We start from the raw sequence: 12,999 nt of genomic DNA, 5'->3' as shown, positions 1-12,999 counted from the left end.
TAAAAAATTTAAAGTTCTAATACTTGAATAAAATCCTATATTTAGATCATCATCAATTGGATGGAAGATTGTGTCATAAGATTTTAGAGTGTTTTGGATTTGGGGATGTACTTTTTCTAATGCACCATTTTGATTGTATTTTTTGTGACTTATTGTTAGTTGATCAAATTTGCTATCATTTTCTCTCAACTTTAGTGCAAGGGCAACCTCTGGAACCCGGCTGTCTTCTCTATTGTTGATATCTATAGTTTCTTCGTTGTACATTTTATCGGACCTGACTTTTATGGGATTTTAAGGGTGCATTTGCATTGATGACTTTTATTGTAGCGCTTTCCTACAGCTATTCTTCTCTGATTGTGTGGCATTGAAGTGCATCTTCAGCAATCTGCAAGCAGAAATTGAAACATAATTGTTATGGTATTATATATATATATATATACACACACACATGTATCCGTCTTCATTAGATGGCGCAAATACAGTATTGACCATTTGTTAAATTTTTAGCGCCGCCTGAATTCGCAGTCATCAGAAACATTCGCTGGATTGATGAAAATTTTAAATTCGTCATCTTGTTTTTAGAAGTAGATAACTTATTGCACTGTAATGGTCATTATTTGATGGAGAAGCTCATGCTGGTTTTGTAATGCATGCCTTCGGAGAGTAGTTTTCTTTTATTCTTAGTCTTGCAGTTTTTCGATATTCTTTCCAGGGGATGAGAATTGTTCAAAGTCCGGATGAATTTGTTGATTCTTTTTTGAGTGCACAACGTGAGGCTGCTGCTTCTTTTGGAATAAGTACAATTTTAATCGAGAAGTACATCACTCAACCCAGGCATGTAGAAGTTCAGGTAACATTGTTTGAACTCTTAAATTTCTTCAGTGCTTAGTCGTACACCAACTTAGATGCAATCTCATTGTGATATGCCGTACAGAATTCATGTCCTTATGCTATTACGATCCCTTAGATTCTTTTCCCCGCAGGGAAACATATCAAAATTAATTCACAATAATCAATCAATAATTCAATTTTGCCCCATGAGTTTATTTGTAGTGAGAGGGCTTTAGGGACACAAGCGACACATTTGAAAGAAAATAATTGTATTTAAAATATTGCATAAAAGTTTAATATTTTCAAAATATAAAATGATTACAATTGAAATAAAATATTTAATTAATTGTACTATTAATGTCAAACATGTGGTTAGCTCAAACAGTCATCAATAATTCCCTTGGGGCGTGAGAACTCATCCAGAAGATCTCCTAACTTAAATAGATGAGGCGGAGGAGGAGACGGATCACAAAGCCATTAGTTTATTTATTCTTATCTTGGTAGTAGTCGAGACAAAGTCCTTTAAATTATAATAGGTCAGAGTCCACACATTATATGTAGGAAAGGTCAAAATCTCTACATAATAAAGTCATTTAGTAATCGTATTTATTTGAAGTAACAATTATTTACATTTCAAATGAAATATGGCAAATCTGTGTAAGAGCATTTTTTAAGTGCCTACAACTTTGGAGTTCTGTGAGGGCAAAGCAAATTGGCAATCTCTACTTCCTTTAGGGTATGCATTAATTTTTTTCCTTAAATGATATACCTAAATATGGCATATAAAACTTAGGCATATGTCAAAATAGCCTATTAGAGTTAAAGGTTTTTTGTTTTGCTTCAAAAGTTTGGGCTTTGGAGTTATATGAGCACTGTGTTATGAGAACGCATAATAAATCGAAGCTCTCTAATGGTGCTCATAGGTTCAGTGGTAATATAGACTATTTATTTTGAATTTTTTATCTTGCCTATGTTTTTTATCAAATGATGAATCTAGAGATATACCCACCTTCACAGATGATTTTTTTAATGAAAGTAGGTGTTTTCATGATTTAGGTGACCTGTTTAAAATGTTTAAGGAGTGGTAGACAAATTATGAAGCAAACTTGTTAGAAAGTCGAGAGGTTGAGAACTAAAAATAGCTTAAATTTCTGTTATGTTGAGTTTTGAGTCATTTTGTTGTAAGGAATGTATTTCAGGCTCAAGCTCCTAGTAAGTATATATTAACAAAATGAAATGGTAGAAAGAATAAACATGACATGCTTTGAGAGGGCTATATGCATGTTATATCAAATGTTAGTTTGAGTAAAGATTGTTGGGTAGAGGTTGTTAGTAGCACATTCCATTTGATGGAAAATCTATGTCTAATGATATTGAGTTGAGGATTATATAGGAGGCACAATCAAGCCATTTTCCTATCTATAACCAATGCAGCCTTCATTATTGCCTTGCTCAACATAGCCTTCATTACTACCCCACACCTTGCACGCTTGATTGATATAGCCTTCATCGCTATCATTGGCCGTTGTCACAATGTTTGAAAGCCAATTCCTCCCAAAGTTTTGACCAAATAGGGGACTATATGGTGTACCAAGGGACTTGTTAGCTCTACATCTGTGCGACTAATTCCAGGCTGGGAATGAAAGATCTATATTCTCCAGCTCGAGGGGGAGTGTCAAAATTTCAGTCATCCCTTGGCACTTGATCCCACGGTTAGGATGAGAATCCATGGGAGACTCACTTGGATCACGTCAATCTCCTTCTATATTTGGGTAGCTGAATTAAGAAGGATTATATTGAGGCAATTATGTATCAATTAGAAGTTATTTGTTTCTTTATTAAGAGATCTTGTATAGATCTATATATAGGGATAATTAAAAAAATAAAATAAAATAAATAAATATGGATAATTTTGTATAATAATGAAAAGCATATTTTTCCGTCTCAAATTCTATGAATTCTAACAAGATACATGATTAGATCATGTAGGTTAAGTCGTTGGAGGGAACAATGGTAGGCCAAGATTACACTTTTTGAACAAAGAATTACATAAATTGAAGTTATCACCACATAGCACGGAACATGAATAAATAAAGCATTCACAAAGCTAAAGAAAAAATTCACAGAACTAGAGAAGAGAAATTCATAAGGCTCACCTTGAATAGCTGAGGTGAGGCTGCTGCTGCTGCTGCTGATGCTGGGACCATTTATTTCCTTGTGAATATGGAGAAAGGGCGTTCTGATAAATTATGCTTTTTTAAATCCTCTAACTTTGATATAAATGACTAGAAACCATATGATTTTCTCAATGCATTTTGTTTTGCGTTTAGATTATTTAGTTCAATCCTGTAGGCTTTATATATCATTTTGGTGTTTTAATCAATTGATATATTTTATTGATATAAATACAAAGGTTTTTGGAGACAAGCATGGAAATGTCATCCATTTATATGAGAGAGACTGCAGCGTGCAAAGAAGGCATCAGAAAATAATTGAAGAAGCACCTGCTGTATGGTTCATATGTCCTCCATACTGCTGTTATTGTTCTTAATATGATTGTAATAGCTATCTGATCTCTATTGTTGCAGCCAAATGTTGTCAATGAGTTCCGTTCTCACCTGGGCGAAGCTGCTGTTGCTGCTGCAAAGGTGAAGTGATGCTTATTCAAATCAATATTTTTATATCATACTTCATTGCAATTGTTTGATAGGAGTTTTTTTTTTTTCTGCTAAGAAGAGAACCTTTCCTTGCACCATGAGGTCTTGTTTTTTGTGGCGCACTATATTTCATTCCCACTATCTTTGTGCTAGTGCAAATGAAGGAGCAAGTTTTGCCACATTTTTATTTCTTTCATTCAGCTGCTTTGATATTCAATTTTTCTTCATTCTTTCTATATTATGCTGATTGAGAATTACTGGCATTTATTCTCCAAGAAGGCAGTTGGCTATTACAATGCTGGAACCGTGGAGTTTATTATGGATACTCTTTCTAGCCAATTTTATTTCATGGAGATGAACACCCGACTTCAAGTACGCTAACTTCTGTTAACTTTAATTGATTTAGTACATCATAAAAGCATGAGCTTGGATATATTTCTGTCACCTTTTTCCTTTTTTATATTTTAAACATGAGTGTTTAGGGCGTTGAAAAATAGTTTACCCGAAACAGTTTCCTGATTGATGACAAAAACTTGAAGGTTGAACATCCTGTAACTGAGATGATTGTCGGGCAAGACCTCGTGGAGTGGCAAATCCTTGTTGCAAATGGTGAAATTCTGCCTTTGACTCAATCAGAGGTGCCCTTAAAAGGTGACATAGTTTAAGATGCAGCATAGGGCATCATGCTATTAATTATGATGACGTTTTTACCATACATTTATTTCTAATCCAACATGTTTTTTTAAGTTTTGAGGAGGCTTGATACTACACAGGATCTTGCACTTCTTGAAACTTGTTTTTACATGGTTGTTTGCAAAGCAAATGCTAGTGTGCTAAATATGTTTTCTTTTTTGGCAAGTGTTAACCACTGCAATCAATAATAACAAAAAAACACGACTTAATTGGTCAGGTATTATAGCTTCAGTTTCATGATAGTATACGAGTGGCCTTATTTTACAGATCACTATCTTATTTTTGTTTGGATATAACTTTTTTAATATTTTTTAAAAATTATTGTGATGAAGAGTTTTTCATAACTAATAAAAAGTTTGTTTTTTTTTTTCTAAAAGGAAAAATTATAATACAATTAAAAAAATATTATTCTTTCCATAACAGTTCTAGTTAGAAAATAGCCTATGTTCATAGGATAAGAGAGAGAATCCAATCTACTATAGAGAAGCAAAATATAAAAATAAAAGTGGCACAATATTCTTCCCTCAAATAAAGTGGTATGTATGTAAATCCCCCTAAAATATTCTTCCCCCCAATCTAAATGCACTTAATCCAAAAAAAAAAAACAAAGTCCTACAAACCGAGCAGAAGGGAGAATCACTCAAGTATTTTATAATTTATATGCATGATATAAGTACATGTGATCACTTTTGTCAGCGAGTGGAGAAATATAAGTACATGTGACCGCTTTTATTAGCGAACAGAAAAATTCGTATGCATGAAATATAAGTACTCGGTGAGAGGAGAAATTCATATGCATGAACTATAAGTATCTGTGAGCACTTTTATTAGCGAGCGAGAAAATTTGTTTACATGATATAAGTACCCGTGACCGCTTTTATTTGCATTGGAGAAAATTTATTATATATAAAAAATTTAATTACCCATGACTGCTTTTCTTAGTAGGTGGAAAAATGCTATATTTTATGAATAGGTACTTAATGACCTGTGCCCACTTTTATTAACGAGAAGGGAATGAAATTTCGGCCACAATATCCCCTGACACCTACCGTGACTGGTTTTATTAGCATACGGGAAGGTTTTATACACCTCAATGCATCCCCCTACATTGGGAATAACTTGGGGTGTTGTTGAAATTTACAACAAAAACTCATGACTTAGAAAAAATCTAAAGAAATTGAAATCTACCCAAACTCCTTCGTTAATAAAATAAAAAAATAAACTACATCCTAGGTTTTAAAAACTAAAACATAAATGAACAAAAAATAAAATGTAATCAAAAGAACTTACAACAAACTTGTAGGAGAACTAGTTGCTCGTCGACCATCGCAAGTAATAACCTGTTTTTTCCTCTCTTAGCTCCTAGCTCATATAAACCCCTTAGCAACATGCCCTATCAATTGAAATTTGTAAAGGAATGAACTAGGGTCGGGTTTTCTATTTATAACTCAGAAAATTGACCCCCCTTGTGGGACCTGCTAAACTAAACTCTAAGCACAAAATGACAATGGGAGGAGTCACGGGTGCACAAGGCCTTAGGTGTCCTGCACGCCAACTGTTTAAGTCAGGATACTCCTACGTCCCGTGAATGTGTCGTACACCACATGAACATTTGTCTTTGAAAAAAAAATAAAATACTACATTGTTCCAAATCACGGGCGGTACGTCTTTCTCATTCAAGTGTGTGAGATGTGTCAAAGCACAAAAAAGAAACGTCTCCTACACATCTCTTGATCGTACATTGCAAATGCTTTCGCTCCATACAAGTGCACTATACGAGCACACTGTTGCATGTATGTATATTGCCAATTATATGGGTGCACTGGATACTATGTATGCATGTCATTAATCATACAAACGCATCATGCAAATGTACCAGCAATCATATAATGATAGCATGCATGCATACCAAACAAACATACAAATGCATCATGCACGTGCACTAAGTAAAATGCAAGTGCCTCATACAAAGTGCACTAAAATACATTTAAGTGTATCACACAGTAAATGCATCACGTATATTTACAAGTACATCACGTGCGCGGACTACACTACATGCAAACTCATCGCATGCATACATTACGCAACATGTAGATGTAGCAGACCTACGCGACACACAACATGCAAATGCTTATGCAAGCATGCTGATATACAAACAAATATATGAATGTGTATACAAATATGTCATACACATCCAATGTGTCATATATATATATATATTGATGAATAAATATATCATGCAAAATGCATTTGAAAAGCACGATACCCGCATGTGCTCCAACAAGTGCATTACGTTCCTAAACTCTTACCTGAGAATGTTGCGTAGGTTAAAAGCGAACTTAGGTTCAAGTCCAATCCTCTTTGAATAAGTCGGAGTTGACATGATTTGAACCACCGAAAATACACTCATATTAGGCCTTCTAGGTTATTACAAGAAATGTTCACTACTAAAAATATAAACTCTTGGGATCGTCGTTTGTTAAATCAATTCGAATTTTATACGTTCATATTAAACCTTTAAGGTCTTTTATAAAGAAAATTCATTCATCAAAATGCATAGTCTCGGTTCCGATGTGTATACGACAACTCTGAAAATTAGGAGCTGAACTCGATTCTCTGTTAGCAATCAAATAGAGTCGACAAGATTCAAATAATAAAATGAAATTATCCAACACCCCTGATGATGACTGTGGTGACAAAAAATTTCAACCGGAGGGGATCCTAAATATTTTAAATGCCTCCCAAACTCATAAAAATACAAACATTTAAAGTGATTTCAAAATATCCTGATAATGGTTGTGTTGAAAGTTAATATCAACCGGAGGGGTTAATTTTTAAATTATAGCAAAAAAATCTGAAACTTCATATCCATTAATATTCAAAATTGAAATAAAATATCTATTCACCATCCACAACAATTTATTGAGGTGGATAAATTTGAAAAATTACTTTAGCTCATAAAGAGCGAATGTTCAATCGAGAATATTACTAGGATTCATTCTCAAATTATCTCTTTACAGTAAGGACATGACACATGTCCTCTAACCCTTGATTTCACCTCCAAATGACACTACGAGTAAACAATTATGACTAGACCTCTTGACCGGGTGGTCTTGTTGCTAAATGGTACCTCTAAATTACGATCACGACCAAAGCCTATATGGTCCCCAGTAGTTTTAAACCCTTGAGTAATGAATTAATAGGGTATAATCAATAGGGAAAAAAGCAATTTGTTAGCTAAAGTGAACTCAAATATATCCTTTTAGACAAACATTCATTCCAAGTCTATAAGGTACCCATGGATGAAGCAATCCATGGCCACCGACAAGGATATTTCGGTTAGGTTGGGTCAACTACCTCCTATCACTAAGTAGACTAGGGATCATGATGGTTGGGGGTGACGGAACCATGAGATCTTGATTGGGTTCATCATCATTCCCCCCCTCTATCCGCTTTAAATGCGTAGTGATAAATTTTTGTTTTTCAATATCTAATTATGTTGTTACTATATGCTGGATATTACGTATCTATTCAACAACTAGCCTTAATCGAATGTTCTCTCTTGTTATTGGGAGGGTTAATTAACTATAGGGGCTTGTGCCTATGGAAATTAGAACTCAGATCATAAAATTCCTCGCAAAATGAGGGCGAAATCTCTGGGTAGTTTCTTATCTAGAACCTAATCTGCCTTTTGAAAACTTACTGCAGGACCTAAACTTGGTAAAACTCTCATCGCCGACACAAAAAGAAAGAGGTTGTGGAGAGGCCGATGTGCGAATTTTTGGAGCCCACAGTGGTCCCCACCCCAAGGGGGGGGGGGGGGGGGGGGGGGGGTGGACAATGCCCTGTGCGAAATCTGGCTTCCGCTTATTGTATACAAAGGCCGATCCCTCTTAGACCGACTGGACCGGTCCCTCCTGTATCGATCTAGCAATCTGTTTCATAAATCTAAAGGTTCGAGAATGTTGCGCGGGTCAAATAATCTAGGTTTCATCATCCTCCTTGTAATGAATGGACTTGACCTGACTTGGGTTAACAAACGAACACCTAATCACAAATCTACTGGGATATTTTATTTAAAATCCACATTAGGCCTTCAAAGACTCTCTAGATGAAACTCATTATAAAACATAAGCTCTCTATTTTAGCGTTCATATAATCATCAATTGTTGAATCTGATCCTCTGTTAATAGGCAAATAGAGTTGACAATGTTCAAATAACTAGTTATTTAAAATTCCGATGATAGCCGTTTACGACAGATTTATCCAATATAATGCATATAAAATAATGAGAGAAGAATGTTCCATATGTTTTGGTTTATTTGCTGTTTTCCTAGTTTGATATTGTGCGTCTTTCGGTTACTTATCCCCTTGTGGCATGTACTAGCTTCTTGAGATTTCTTCTGGCAAAATGATATCTTCAGGTTACTTGCAATTGGTGCAATTCGAGTTCATTTGCGAACCTAGATAACTAATCTCACGATTCTCACATAGATTTTGTGAGAATGTAACTTGATATGTTCTATTTTTTGGCGATAGGGCACGCCTTTGAGGCCAGAGTATATGCAGAAAACGTTTCCAGGGGCTTCCTACCTGCAACTGGTTCACTACATTACTACCATCCAGTGTCCATTTCTCCAACTGGTAATCCGTTTAAGTCGTGGTTTGTGAATTAAGCTATAAACTTATTTATCCAATTGGCTGCATTCTAAATAAATATTGGAACTAGTGCGAGTTGAAACAGGAGTGAAGGAGGGAGACACGGTTAGCATGCATTATGATCCTATGATAGCTAAGCTCGTAGTGTGGGGAGAAAATCGCCAAGCAGCATTAGTCAAACTGAAGGACTGCTTGCTAAACTTTCAGGTTTTGTCTAAACCTTGGCTTTATCATCAAGTGTTGAAAAATAAAATGCTCTTCTTCGTCGGGTTTGGAACTGCATGGTTTTATTCAAGTCATTAAAAATATATATGCAAGAGCTATTACTTGTGTTCAAACAAAAGGTGATTTGAACAAGTATTTTCCTATTTCAATTGGATTACATCAAGAATCAGCTTTAAACCCATATCTTTTTTAGTCATGGATGTTCTTACTAGACATTTGCAAGAGGATGTACCATGGTGTATGCTTTTTGCTAATGATATTCTTCTTGTTGATAAAACATTAAAACTAGAGAGGGAGTTGAAGGCAAACTTGAGTCTAAAGGTTTTTGTTCAAGTAGGTCTAAAACTAAATACATGGAGTATAATTTTAGTAGTAATAGATCTTGTGGGGGGATTGTGACTTTGGACAATTAGGTTATTAATAAGAGTACACGTTTTAGATATCTTGAATCTATTGTTCAAAGTGATGGTGAAATAAATGGATATATTATTAGCATAATTCAAGTTGGATAGTTGAAGTGGAGAAATGCATCAGGCCTGTTGTGTGATAGAAAAGTACTCGTCAATCTTAAGAGAAAATTCTATAAGATGGTGGTGAGACCTGCAATATGCTTTATGGCACAAAATATTGACCATTTAAAGAGAAGCATAATATTAAGTTAAGTATGCTCAGGTGAATGAGTGGCTTCACTCTTAGATATTGAATATGAAACAAGTATATACGTGAAAAAGTTGGAGTAGCTCCAGTGACAGATAAGATTAGAGAAAGTTGCCTTAGATGGTTTGGTCACATAAAGTGTCGACCTTCCGATGGCTCGTTTAGGAGAGTATATGTATTAGATTTAGTATGTGTTAAGAAAGATAGAGGAAGACCTACAAAATTTTATTAGAAAATATTAGATTTTAATAAGAATTTAACTCTTATCAGGACAAATGGAGAAAAAAGATTTATTTAGCTGACCCATGTAGTAGGATAAAGGCTTTATGCCAATGTTGTTGTAGGCAAATTACACGTGTGGAGTTCAAATTTGTTCATTCTTGACATTTTCATCCAATGGTAGATGTTGGTGTTGCAGTTGTCTAGTTGCATATTTTCTAATGGTTGTCTTGGAAATGTGATATGCCTGGCCTAGACTAGCTCGGCCAGGACGGTCCAGACTAAACTAGCCATGTGGCTAGGCGGAACCAGGGGTAGCAGGAGATGGAAGTTTGGCCCCCCTTATGGGGCCCAGGGGAGCTATTATTCATTATATAAGGAGGAATCAAGTAAGTTGTTTTGTAAGGTTATAAATTTAGAAAAAAAAGTGACAGATTTGAATTAGGAAGATTTTATTTAGGGAAAGATGACTAATTTGAATTCAAATTTGAGAGGGAAGTAGGAAGGATTATATATTAGGGTTAATTGGGCTGTTTTACTTTCATTATGAGATTGTGTTTATTGTAGTTCTTTTTTTGAAGTTGCTCTTAGCGGCAGTTAGGATTTATGGGAGAGCCAATTTATCTCTTGAATAGTAGATCAATTGTATCTTTTGTTATTGTTGGAGTAATAAAAAATAAATTCTCATACTTTTGTTTATGCAATTCCTTCTTACTTAAATTGTTTTTTTTTTTTGCTCCCAAGCCGCATTAAATTGTTATCAGAGCAAGGTTTTGGAGAGATGACAACACAAAAGGTGGATATGTTGGAAGGCGATGTGGAGCAAATCAAATCCGAGATGGAGGAGAAGTTCTCAACCATCGAAAGAAGGTTTTCAACCATGGAGAATTGGATGGAGAGCTAATTTGGAGGGTTGGAGGAGATGATGAGGAAGCTCATGGAGATGCAATCCAAAACTCCGCTTTCGGTTCTAATTGCTAACCCTAATCAAGATTTGATCGGGATTCCCTTGGTCGAATTTAAGGGAAAGGAGATCGAATGGGAGGAGTTTGATGATGAGAGTTTCTTTCATCAAGAGCCACCTCCTAGGGCTCCGATAAGGGGCAGATTAGTGTATTCGGATGGGGGACAACATGGAGTGAATTTTGTGGTGGAGGTGGTGTGGTGGCCACCCATTATGGGAGCCATTTTAGGCAAGGGGAGTGGGCGACCGAAGATAGAGTGGGTCAGGCCGAGCCATGGGGATCGGGTCATGCAAGGGGATGAGAAAAAGGTGGGATTCACACCCTCGATACATGGGGGGAATCATTGGAAGGAGAGGAAGTTGAAGTGGAGATGCTAGGGTGAAGAAGTTGAAGATGACAATATTTAAAGTGGAGGATGCCCATGGGTGGGTGTATTAGGTGGAGAGTTATTTCATGGTAAATGGATTGAATGAGGAGGAAAAACTTATGGCCGTTAAGCTATGTCTGGAGGGGAAAGGCCTAGCTTGTTTCTGGTGGATGGAGGCCATATATCTGATCCACTTTTGGGAGGAGTTTAAAGATTGCTTCTTGAAGCATTTTCGAGCCATTCGGGAAGGAGACCTATATGAGCAATTCTTTGCCTTGGCTTAGGAGGGGACCGTCATGGAGTATAGGGAGATATTTGAGTAATTTTCTTGATGGTTGTGGGGAATTTTGGAGGCAGTGTTGGATCCTGAAGGGCCTAAAGCCCGACATACGGCCAAACCTCTTATTGTTGAGGCCAAGGGGGTTGACAGAGAGGATGAAGCTAGCCTAGATGGTGGAGAATCGGAGACAGATGGAGAGGACTAGTAGGAATGGAGTCATAGGAGGCTCCTATAGGAGTGCCTCGACTTCACTGGCAAAGGTGCGGGACAAAATAGCGAAGGGTTTATGATTCTGATGTGATGAGAAGCAGGCACTAGGCCATCAATGCAAGGGCCGCCCTTACGTTTTGTGATTAGGAGGAGACTGACAACGGGAGTTGGAGGAAGTAGAAGCAGTTGGAGAGCACATACACCTTGATATGGCCGAAGTGTCCCTTAACTTAGTGGTGTGATTTACTCCAAATCATATCATGAATGTGAGCGGACAGATTTGGGAGCGACCAATGGTGATCTTGGTTGATAGTGGGTCTACTCACAACTTCATCTCAAATTGGGTCGTGGATCAGTTGGAATTGAAGTTGGTGGATACAGGGAGCTTTGAAGTCATGATGGGGACAGGGAAGGTGGAGAAGAATAGGGGGATTTGCAGGGGGTTGGTGCCAATGCTCTAGGCCCTATAGATAGTGGAGGATTTTTTTTCCTTGGTTATGGGAAGCACTAATGTGATCTTAGGGATGAAGTGATTACAGACGAATGGGTAAACAGTGGACTAGAAATCTTTGACTATGGATATTCATGTGGAGTGGAAGAGGGTGGTGCTACGAGGAGATGTCAGCCTGTGCATAATTATGGTTTTAGTCAAAACCATGGCCAAGGCGATACAGGGAGCAAGGCTGGGCTACTTGGTGGAGCTGCAGAGCCTCGAGGAGGTCCGAAAATTAGAGACAGACGAGGTCCCTGACTGTAAATTAGTTTTTGCAAGAGTTTCTTGAGGTTTTTGGTAGTCTGGTGGATTACCACCACCCATGGAGCATGAGTACGCTATTACCTTGAAGGAGGAAGCTTCTCTTATCTGTATCCAACTGTACCGGGACCTACATATTTAGAAGGATGAGATAGAGAGACTCATCAGAGAGATGTTGAGGCATGGATTATTAGGCCGAGTGTGAGCCCAACCCAATTTTACTGGTGAAAAGAAATATGACAGTTTGAGATTTTGCATGGATTATAAGGCCTAAACAAGGAAATTGTGCTAGAAAATTTTTCTATCACTATGATTAATGAGCTATTGGATGGACTGTTCGGGGTGGTCATCTTCTCGAAGATTGGCCTAAACTCGGGGTACTACCGGATCGGAATGAAGTGGGGGGATGTGTATAAGACAGCTTTCGGGACTCATAAGGGTCACTATGAATTTTTGGTAATGCCTTTCAGCCTTACCAATGC

General features: G+C 36.9%; 1 protein-coding gene across 5 annotated transcripts in view; it reads left to right on the top strand.

Annotated features, from left to right (window-relative positions):
- LOC110102461 (methylcrotonoyl-CoA carboxylase subunit alpha, mitochondrial) overlaps nt 1-12,999 on the top strand; it is a 41,689-nt gene that overhangs the window by 18,444 nt on the left and 10,246 nt on the right. For 4 of the 5 annotated variants that reach the window (XM_020830804.2, XM_020830808.2, XM_020830806.2 and 1 more), the window contains 7 exons: nt 713-850; nt 3,245-3,340; nt 3,420-3,479; nt 3,765-3,860; nt 4,028-4,139; nt 8,721-8,825; nt 8,911-9,047. In XM_020830804.2, the coding sequence (XP_020686463.1) occupies nt 713-850; nt 3,245-3,340; nt 3,420-3,479; nt 3,765-3,860; nt 4,028-4,139; nt 8,721-8,825; nt 8,911-9,047 (744 nt within the window). The remainder of the gene's footprint in view (nt 1-712; nt 851-3,244; nt 3,341-3,419; nt 3,480-3,764; nt 3,861-4,027; nt 4,140-8,720; nt 8,826-8,910; nt 9,048-12,999) is intronic. The other variant, XM_020830805.2, reaches the window with a different exon arrangement.

This window comes from Dendrobium catenatum, unplaced genomic scaffold (genome assembly GCF_001605985.2).
Source record: "Dendrobium catenatum unplaced genomic scaffold, ASM160598v2 fragScaff_scaffold_716, whole genome shotgun sequence".
Taxonomy (NCBI): domain Eukaryota; kingdom Viridiplantae; phylum Streptophyta; class Magnoliopsida; order Asparagales; family Orchidaceae; genus Dendrobium; species Dendrobium catenatum.
Note: the sequence above shows the minus strand (reverse complement) of the source record. Positions and strands in the feature narration are given on the sequence as shown.